Source organism: Chamaea fasciata, unplaced genomic scaffold (assembly GCF_029207755.1).
Source record: "Chamaea fasciata isolate MVZ Bird 193981 ecotype frontalis unplaced genomic scaffold, bChaFas1.0.hap1 SCAF_10, whole genome shotgun sequence".
Taxonomy (NCBI): Eukaryota; Metazoa; Chordata; class Aves; order Passeriformes; family Sylviidae; genus Chamaea; species Chamaea fasciata.
Window position 1 is genome coordinate 23,699,459 of NW_027094095.1, and position 9,965 is coordinate 23,709,423.

Here is a 9,965-nt window from a genome sequence, read left to right on the forward strand (position 1 = left end):
CCAGGGACAGGGGAAAGGCAGTGTGTTCGTGGAGGAAAAGTCTGGTGTTGGATAGATTAATAAAGGATGGAAAGTGGAAAAAGAAGCTCTGTTTGGGATGAGATGCAATATATGCACCTTAAACACATGGCAAAGTCGTCCTAAAAAGTCTGTTGGCCACCTTGGTTCCACCATGTACATGGAAGGATGCTGGATTTGGGATGGCAAAGAAATTGAGAAAGACTGAATATTTATCTGGAAATCAAGAGCATCTGTGTAACATTCCTGAGTGCTGTAAAATTTTTGGATGTGTGTTAAGCCTTTTGCTTTGGGCAGAGCTGTTCTCTTGATCAGCTTAACCCTCCTGGCTGCCTTGGATCGGGATAAGACTGGCGGGATGCTGGGGAGGAGTGGAGGAGCGCAGAGTTTTGTGCTTGGGTGTGCCTGGGGTGATTTCTTTCACCCTTCTCTGAAGCAGCTGAGGCAGGCGGTGACACGGATGGGCTTTGAGTCCCATCTGGGCCAGTGGTCTTGCACGTTCCCCTTCTCAAACCAGTCACCCCTTGTTGTTGGCAGCACGTGGAGGAAGGGGGTCCGGCGAACGAGGCGGGTCTGCGGGAAGGGGATCTGATCACCCACGTCAACGGGGAGCCGGTCCACGGGCTGGTGCACACCGAAGTGGTGGAGCTGATTCTGAAGGTAGGGGAGCAGCACTGTTACATTTTGGAAAACATGAGCAGCTTGTTTAAAATGTGTGTAATTGGCATTGTCTGAAATACAAGTGTGCACACAGCACCTGGTGGTATTTAAGAGCAGCTTTGTACTGGTTGGTGTGGAAATTATCCAGTTAAATGACTTGTGTTTGATACCTCTCTGAGCAGAATCTGTTTACAGACAAAAAAACCAAACCAGACTTCTGGACTGTTCCAAGAGACAGAAGTCTTTGGGATTGCAAACAGAGGAGCAGTCAGGATTATTATTTTTTTAACATGAGTGAGACAAACCATGCTCTGTGTTGCAGATTCATCATGATAGATGCCTGATATGCTCACATCTGCCATCAGTCAGAGCACTGGGAATAGGATTGGTGACAGAATATCACTTTGTTCAAGTTTCTAAGTATTACAAGTATTAAATTGAGTCATTTGGGATCTCAATGGGAGAGGTCAGATGCTGTGTTCTGCCTGCTCTGGGAAGCTTTACCTACCAGCTGGGGTCTGAGCTAATCATTTGTGAAAGCCTGACTAACGAGGGCTCTCTCTCGACAATTCCTTAATAAATGATAGGTGGAAATGCTGAGGGGAAAAATGGAGTTTGACAAAGGATTACAAAATGGCAGGCAGCAATAAACTAGCAGCCTACCTGCTTTGCCTGCAGATCTGCTTCAAATAACCATGTTTTAAGCAATGTCTCTTTGTCTTGTGTCTGACAGAGCGGAAATAAAGTGTCCATCTCCACCACACCATTTGAGAACACATCCATCAAAGTTGGTCCAGCTCGAAAAGCCAGCTACAAATCCAAGATGGCTCGTAGGAACAAGAAGAGCAAAACAAAGGATGGTCAGGAAAGGTTTGTTTTGATATTTCTCTGTTAAAATTAAAGGGTAACCCAGATAATGTAAGAGATCTTTAGAGAGATCTTGTCAAATCCATTTGCAGGTAATGTATATCAGCAGGTATGTCCTTTAGTTCTTCTTTTCTTCCTTTTTTTTCTTTTTCTCTTTTACTGTGGCACAAAATTGACTGAAATATGCAAGTAAAGATAAATAAATCATTTGGGCTTGTAAACACCTTTTGAATACTCTTCCCCAGTAAGAAGAAGAGTTCTCTGTTGAGGAAGATCACTAAACAAGCATCGCTGCTTCACACCAGCCGGAGTTTATCATCCCTGAACCGATCTCTGTCATCTGGAGAAAGTGTGCCTGGCTCTCCAACTCACAACCTGTCTCCTCGGTCACCAACCCAGAGCTACAGATCCACTCCAGAGTCTGTACACTCAGGTAAAAAACAGAGACATGAAACAAAACAAAACCTAGCCAAAAAATCCAGTCAGACAAGAAAAGAAAGTATTGGAGGAGACTTTTGCTGATTGATTAGTTTTGGAAATAAAATACACAGCAGCAGGTAGTAGGTCTCTTTGTGAAGCAAATGATGATGTCGATTACCTTAAGGATGGATGTGTTCTTGTTCATTGATTCATTTAGAAATGAAAATCCATACATCCTTTTAAGAATGCACTTGCTGTACTACAGCATCCTTCCACTTTGATGAAAATGTGTGTTGTAAGTTGCAATCTTTTCATAGCAGTTTGACACATTTTCTGTGTTCAGAGAGAAGAAATCAAAACACTGTGGCAAAGTCATGTTTGAAAATTGAATCAGCTGCTGGAATAAAGAGATTTGCATCCAGAGAATAGCAATGAAACACGTGATTTGTCTGATCAAAGGGGTTTTTTTCCAGAAAAGTGTTCTCATAGCTGAGTGTTTCTTACTGTGCTCTGCTGTTGGGTGCTAATGATGTGAATTTCCATCAGAAGCCTGGCAATGTTGCCTTCAATATTACTGCTGTGCTTTGGAGTAACATGGCATTGTGTCTTGACTTATTTTCAGTAACTTGTTTTAATGACCAAATATGTATTAATCTTCTTGGTATTTTTTTTCTTTGTTCTTTTTTTTTTTTTTTCTTTTAAGTTGGTGGCAATTCTTCCCAGAGCAGCTCTCCCAGTTCCAGTGTTCCCAATTCTCCAGCCAGCTCTGGACACATCCGACCCAGCTCTCTGCATGGCCTAGCACCAAAGCTCCAGAGGCAGTACAGATCTCCAAGGCGTAAATCTGCAGGAAACATCCCTCTGTCCCCCCTGGCTCACACTCCATCACCAACCCCGCAGTCCACGTCACCACAGCGCTCCCCATCTCCTTTGCCAGGACACTCAATTGGCAGCTCCAGTATTATCCAGTCTTTCCCAGTAAAACTACACTCCTCTCCACCACTGGTGAGACAAATTTCTCGCCCCAAAAGTGCCGAGCCCCCTCGGTCTCCTTTGCTGAAGAGAGTGCAGTCGGCCGAGAAACTGGCTGCCTCTCTGTCCTCCTCCGAGAAGAAGTTGGGCTCCTCACGGAAGCATAGCTTGGATATCTCTCACTCTGAGTTCAAGAAGGAGATGTTACAGCGGGATCCCAGCCTCCAGAGCTTACAGGAATCTGCCAACGAAACGACAGGCGGCAAACTCGGGCTGGCAGAAAAAGGCATGCTGCAGAAGCCGGGCTCACGGAAGCTGGGTGCCATTCGGCAGGACAGGGTGGAGAGGAGAGAGTCTCTGCAAAAGCAGGAGGCCATCAGGGAAGTAGATTCCTCTGAAGATGAAACAGATGATGGTTCAGAGGATAGTCAGGATGGGAGAAGGCTGGACAAGCCCCGTGGCAGTGGAGACCAAGGCTCAGATTCGTTTAATGAGGATAATAAGTTTTCATCTAAATTGGAAAGCAAGGATAGTATTGAAGATGATGCCTTTTTACCTGAAGATCCTAAAGGTACAGAAGATTTGCAGAAGGGAAATACTCAACAAGCAAAGCCTGTTTCAGAGCCTCTGCAAATCAGTGTGCATCCCTCCCTACCAGAGCTCCCCTCAAGAACTTCTCCAGAAAAACTGGCTAATTCAGAAAAACCATTCCTAAAATCAGAAACAACTGCAAAGGAGCATAAATTGCCAGAAAACAAAACTTTGGAGTGTTTTGGTCCAAAAGACAGGCCTTCTGAAGCAATCAAAGACCTTGGGAGAACTCTAGGTACTCAAAAACCAGTAGGTGGCACAGAACATACGCAGTGCCCGTCTATCAAACTCCTGGAACTTGAAGGTGATTCTTCTGGGGCCTCCTGTGATAAACTTGACTTGAAAGAGCCTGTGCTAACAGAAAACAGTCAGAAAAAACAGGATTCCAAACCTCTGCTGGCACTTTCCCCATGGTGCCCAGCAAACACAAGCACTCCTGTCGCGGTGAGCCCCCCTGACCGCAGTGAGACGCCTCAGCCTGTGGAACAGCACAGCTCCTCATTTCTGTCTCCTGGGAGTACCAGTGAAACATCCCAAAGAAGTCCTAGCCCCGACAAGCAGCAGCCCAGCTCATCCCAGGCAGAGGGTGCTTTATCCTCCAGCAAACCAAGCCCAGCAGGACCCGTGTCCCCCCCACTCCTCATCCCTGGTGCCATCGAGCGCGCGCTCTCCGTGTCCCAGTTAGTGCCCCTGGCCCAGAGCGTGTTGGGCCCTTTGAAGCTCAGTATGTCTGGGTCTGGAGAGGTGGAAACAAGAAAGGATTTGGGTGCCTCCTGTAAAGAGGAGAGAGATTTGAAACAAAAAAGGCAGGAAGTTTCACAAGTAGGAGAGTGTCAAGAGAAAGCCAAACCCTCCAGCACAGACGGTCTGACCACGAGGAGCAGGTCCTGTGCAGAGTCCTTACACCCAGCAAAGCCCTGGGAGGCAGCGTGTCCTGTGGGGGACAAAAAGGAGGCAACGTGTCCCGTGGTGGTCAAAAAGGAGGCACCTTTTTGCAGTGCTAAAGTGTCTGAGGCATTGGCAGGTAGCTGCAAAATCACTCCGTCAAAAGAGCTGTCTCATGCTCTTGGACAGGCAGCTCTGAGAGCCTCTCCTCTGCCAGATGGCAGCACAAGGCCCTGTAAAGAAGGGACTCTGGCACAAGCTAAAAGCAAAGAGGTTGGAAATCAGTTAAAAATACAAGACTTTCCCCTGTCACATGATGATGCTGTAAAGAAAACATAGCAGCATTGCTGTTACTCATGGACTGGAGTGTTCTACATTCAAAATAGAGACTGCATGTTTGAATTTTGTAATATACACTAATATAAAATAGAACTTGTGTACATCTATTTTTGGGAGGGTTTTTTTCATACTGTTTTTTGTGTTTTTTCATCCTTGCTATTCTATTTTTGTACACAGTAGTGCTTGCTGTTTGAGGTCTCTTTAGAACAGGGTATCTTTAAAGCAGGGCTTAAGGAACACTTTGGTTTTATTTTCTTTTCCTTTCCACACCTTTTATTTTGCCTGAGTTTAGGGCCTGATGTGCTCTTCCCTCTAATTCTGCATTTATTTGAGATCCCAAAAATTCTGTGTGCAAAAAAGGCAGCTTGTTTTAAATTTCTGCTTTTCAGCATTCTCTTTGAAATTCCATTGAAATTCACAAATGTCAAGTTTTTGCTCCAGTTTTACAATCTGATGTCCCTTGACAAGGATAAGAACCTACCCTCTTGTCTGCAAGTTATTCTGAAACTACAGACCCTCTTTGGTGCAAGCAAAACCTCTTTGTCACCATGTGTCATCACAGTCCTGTGTCCTTAGAGGATGTGGAGACAAAGGACTCGGCTGGAGAGACTGGGCAGAGAGAGATCCCTGTCTTCTCTTTAAAACAAGTAAGAGTATTTTTCAATGGAATTACTAGAAAGAGAAATCTCCAATCCATAAGCTGGCTTTTTTGGGGATTGTTTTTACTTATCTATATGGGACACATTGCGACTTTTCCCTCTTTTTTTAAAAATAGTGATGTTTTATCTTCCTTTCTCTGGCTTCAATTCATAACTTGCCTTGCCTCAGAGTAAGTGACCCCAGGAAAGGGGTGCCTGTAGGTTGGTTTTAAAGTAGAAAAATTTGTAGCTGTGTATTCTCCAGTGTGTCTGGCAAAGTTATCTCAATGAAAAATGAGAGACTTTTTGGAGATTTTCCCTTCTCTTGGTGAGTCTAAATAGGCAGGGATTTTAAGATGTCCCTTAACATTTCTGAATTTGGGCTTGGGAAACTTGCTGAGTTTTCTGAATCTGCCCGTTTTAAAAACAAACCCATGAAGAGTTCAGACTCCTCGAGTTCTGTGGTCAAACTGCAAGCAGACTTCAAAACACATGTGGTATTTTCAGATTTCAGCTCTGATAGCTAGATAATTTCCACTGCTGAGGTCACTTTGCATTAAAAACTTAGTCTTTGCTCCTAGGTTTAGACATCGCTTTAAGTGTGACCAACTCTGGGTGACAGTGCTCCTTGCTGAGGATTAGACCAATAATAATGCACCAATAAATGTGTCGAGTGGTGATACCTGTAGCACTGTAAGCCCTTTCTTCATCCAGTTAAAGGTTCCTCTCAATGAACACTCCCATCATTTGTCCCAGATTGTGCTCAGCTTGTATCCTAGTCTTGTCTGAGTGGATCTCCCCGCGGGTCACCCGTGAGGGATAGTGCCCTGCTCACTGGCTTACTCTGTTAGAAGCAGAATGACTGTGCAACAGTATTCCAGGCTAAACCCCATCTCTGTTGGTCTGATTTCCTTATACTGCTGCTTCCTTCACTGTCTTGGCTTTCTCTGAACTTGAAGTTTTGATTCGCTTCCCCTAAATGCAGATATGTTTATTATATAGGAATATATTTTCCTCCGTCTCTTTCAATCTGATTTCAGTACAACCCACAACTCGCAAAAATCTCTGGAATTTCACCCTGTTTCTTTCTGTGTAGCAGTTGCTTCCCCCCATTATATACTTGATTTTGGCTGCTTGGATTTCATTTCTGGACCAAGTTTTGGTTTGGTTTGAGCTTTCTTTTTTTAACATGTTTAAATGAGTGTTTACTCCGTGTGTCAGTGTGAACATGTATGGTGTTGCTACTACACTAACCAAAGCCTCAGTGCTGCCGGGTAACACCTTAATAAACCCAGCTGTGGTGGTACTGAGAGCAGAGCCTGCTGTGCTGTCTCTCTGCTCTTTTTCCTGGAATTCATAGGCTGCTCGTATACACTTGGTTTGCAATTACAAACCACAGTATCTCCACTGCCTTGTCGGGGTCCTGGGTGTCTCCAGCCTCTCCAAGTGCACTCGGTGGTGAGTGTCATTCAGTGCTGATTTAGAGCAATAGCAAGGAAGGAACAGACTTGGCAGGATCTGGTACTTGTCTGGCTGGTTTTCTCCCTGATGGGTTGATCTACTAAAAAATTGTTGAGAAACAGCGCAGGATATTATGGCATGGACAGGAATAGTGAAAAATGGATTTGGCATCCTGAGTCTGTGGTAATTACAAAGACAAGCCTCCTTGACAAGCTGATCTCCTGAGAGCACCTGACCTTGGCGAGATGGAAGTGTCTGTGTAAATTAAGGCGTTGTGTGAGGACGTGGTCCAACCTGGCTGTTCCCTGGGTGGCAGGTCCCCCTTCTCCTTCTGTGTTTAAAAAATCTGAGAAAAAAAATCGACCACTGCTCCTGGGAGGTGAGCATGGGGTGTGAGCCAGGCTGGGTAACCTGGTTCAGCCCCCACTGGCAGGGGTGGGACCCTGTGACGGTACCAGCTGTAAGCTGCCTTTACAGCCAGTGCTTCCCGTGCTGAATTGCAGAATTATCCTTTTCTAGGCATAAAAGGAGGAGTGAAAACCTTTGCTATGTCACAGCTTTTGCTGCTTTTGCCTGTGTTGGCCAAAGAGAAGGTGAGGTATGTGTTTCGTTGCCTCTTTTGTAGCTACGGTACAGAGAGTGGTCAGTGCAATTAAAAATCCCTGGTGTTTTGGAAGCCAAAGCCAAACAGCGTTGCCAGGAAAGCATTCTAGTGAAGTTCTGCATCCCCTGCTCTTGGTCAGTCCTGCAGTTTCCCTTGGTGTGCTAGGTGCCCCATCATCCCTGTTCCACCTTTTGTCAAATTTACATGGCGCACTTTAGCAAAGGGTTTGGGCGAAAAGACTTTTCCTATTAAATTTTGATAATAAGCCAGGTAGATACACCAAGACTTAATCCTTGCTCTGCTATGAATTCCTTAAATACCTTCCCAAATAAAAGCTTGCAGAATGTGTTGGGAAGGAACAGGATGTTGGAAAAGCTGTGTCTGAGGGGTAAGAGCATGTTCCCGGTGCCGGCTCGGACCCGCAGTGCTCAAGGGAAGCCCTGGCCAGTGCAGCCCTTGGTCTCCGTAGGTAATCCCGAGTCAGGCAGGCAGAAGGTGGAAGTCACAAGTGAGGTGTGTGTTTGGTCAATGAGCCATGCATGTCACCATCCAAATATGCTGCTTTCCTGCTTTGTTTCCCTCTTCCCTTCTGTCAGCTTGGATGTGTCTCCTGCTCCTCATATGTGTTGGGATGGCAGCGTCTTAAGCTGGTTCGGCCTCTGCAGCTCCTCTCTGCTCCTGCATCCAGCTGGCGCATCCCTGCCCCATGCCTCAGTGTTATTTTCCCCTTTGTCTCTGACTGTTGCAAACTAAGAGAAATGGATGATATTTATTGTAAATATTAGACTTTAGCATTGTACTGGCCACTCCTGGGTCCGATTGTTGGAGGCCTTTGGCTGCTGCTGTACTAAAGAGCGCTTGTGGGGGAAGGGGTAGGAGTGACCAGTGGGTTTGTTTGCCACACTTGCATTAAGGTGTGATTTGGAGTAATTTTTTTTTCCTTTTTTTTTTCCTTCTTCTTTTTTTTTTTTTTGTTTCTTTCTTCCGAAGAGGGGAGGATAAAATCTTTCTCTGGTTTTCTCTTACTGGATGTGAAGGATAATTCTGTACTTCTAGTAGAAGATTTGACAGAAGTGTGTGTTTACGTTGTGTTCGATTACCATATCCAGGTGGCTGTGAGAGCACCTCCTGCGCTGGGCTCTGCCAAGCCGTGTCACTCAGCACTTAGCTAGATAAGAGAAAGTGTGGAATTTCTGTGTTTCTAGAAACTTGAACAATTGCCACATAATAGCGGTGCAATAATTTTTATTCATGTTGTACCTGCATGTCGATGTTCAAATCCTCCTCCAAAATAAATAATTTTTTTTTTTACATAAATCCAAACTCGTGTTTGTCTCTTGGTTGCTCTCCCCTCAGTTTTCCATAGCGCTGGGAATGGCTGTGCTCCCAACCTGCCTGCTCAAGCAGCTGCTTGATGGGGCAGAAAATGGCCTGTGGAGTGTCTGGGTATGGGAGTAACTCTGCCAGGCTATTTGGGATTTTCTGCTCCACAGGCCAGGTGTGTGGCTAAGCCAAAGCTTTTCAGTCTGAAACTCAAGCCCAGAATTTACCATCCTCCACCGAGTCTGTAAGTTTATAATATTTTGTGTCCCTGCTAATAATGCAGGGTCCTGATGGTAGAAACATGTTAAGGGGTAAAAACCTGTCAGACATGAAACTTGGCTGAGCAAGGTGAGGATGTGACCGGCCACAACTGCACACTGTGTCTGATGGGTTCAGGAATTGGCTTGGCATTGCCTTGGATTAGCCACGGGACAAGAGCCAGCAGGTGCTACCCGACCCCTTTTTCACCCACTTATTTAGGCAGCCTTGATCTGCACCACCCAAAACCTTTCGAGAAACAGATCTTTGCTTTTAACATTTGCAGGTGTGTGCCATCCACATGGAAAAGCCTTCAAGGGCTATTCCTGTCCTTGGAAATAGAGCTGGGGAGACGTTCATGTCTGGGGGGATTGGGCTAATCCTCATTCGCTGCTGCCAAGGATGCTCAAAATATCCCGTGTCTCCGTGCTCCGGAGAAGCTGCGGAGCAGGAGTCGGGGGCGAAGCTCGGCTCCGCCCGCAGGAGATTTGCAGCGTCTCTGCCGGCAGCCGCTCGCCTTGTCGCTGTCGTGGGCTCATAAAAGGGAGATGTTCCTGCCCACGCCGAGCGGGACCGCAGGGACGGGAGCGCAGCGAGAGGACACCGGGGCCTCTCTGCCTGCCTGTCATGGCCAAGGCTCCCTGCTCCTGTGCAGGGACCGGGCATGGGGCAGGAGCTGGCCCTGCCCCACAGCATCGTCTCCAGCAACACAGGGCCTGAGGCGGGAGCATCGCCCTGGATGAGCAGAGGTGTGGTGCAAGGGCTTTTCAAATTATGTTTTATATTTCACAGAAATGCAGATATCTTTCTCCTTTTTTAAGGTTCACTAGCTAGAGTTTAATTAGGGTTATTTCAATGTCCGCAGCCCTCCTGGAGAAGTTTCCCCAGCCAGGAATAAGTAATTCTCAATCCACAACACCTTATTCTTC

The 9,965-nt window shown here is 46.0% G+C and overlaps 1 protein-coding gene across 4 annotated transcripts in view; it reads left to right on the forward strand.

The window, feature by feature from the left end:
* The window catches only part of MAST2 (microtubule associated serine/threonine kinase 2), a 186,292-nt gene extending 177,528 nt beyond the window's left edge, over positions 1 to 8,764 (forward strand). For all 4 annotated transcript variants that reach the window (XM_066192741.1, XM_066192742.1, XM_066192743.1 and 1 more), the window contains 4 exons: positions 556 to 678; positions 1,412 to 1,548; positions 1,791 to 1,978; positions 2,669 to 8,764. In XM_066192741.1, coding sequence (XP_066048838.1) covers positions 556 to 678; positions 1,412 to 1,548; positions 1,791 to 1,978; positions 2,669 to 4,752 — 2,532 coding nt within the window. In that variant the 3' untranslated portion in view covers positions 4,753 to 8,764. The remainder of the gene's footprint in view (positions 1 to 555; positions 679 to 1,411; positions 1,549 to 1,790; positions 1,979 to 2,668) is intronic.
* The last annotated feature ends 1,201 nt before the right edge of the window (positions 8,765 to 9,965 follow it).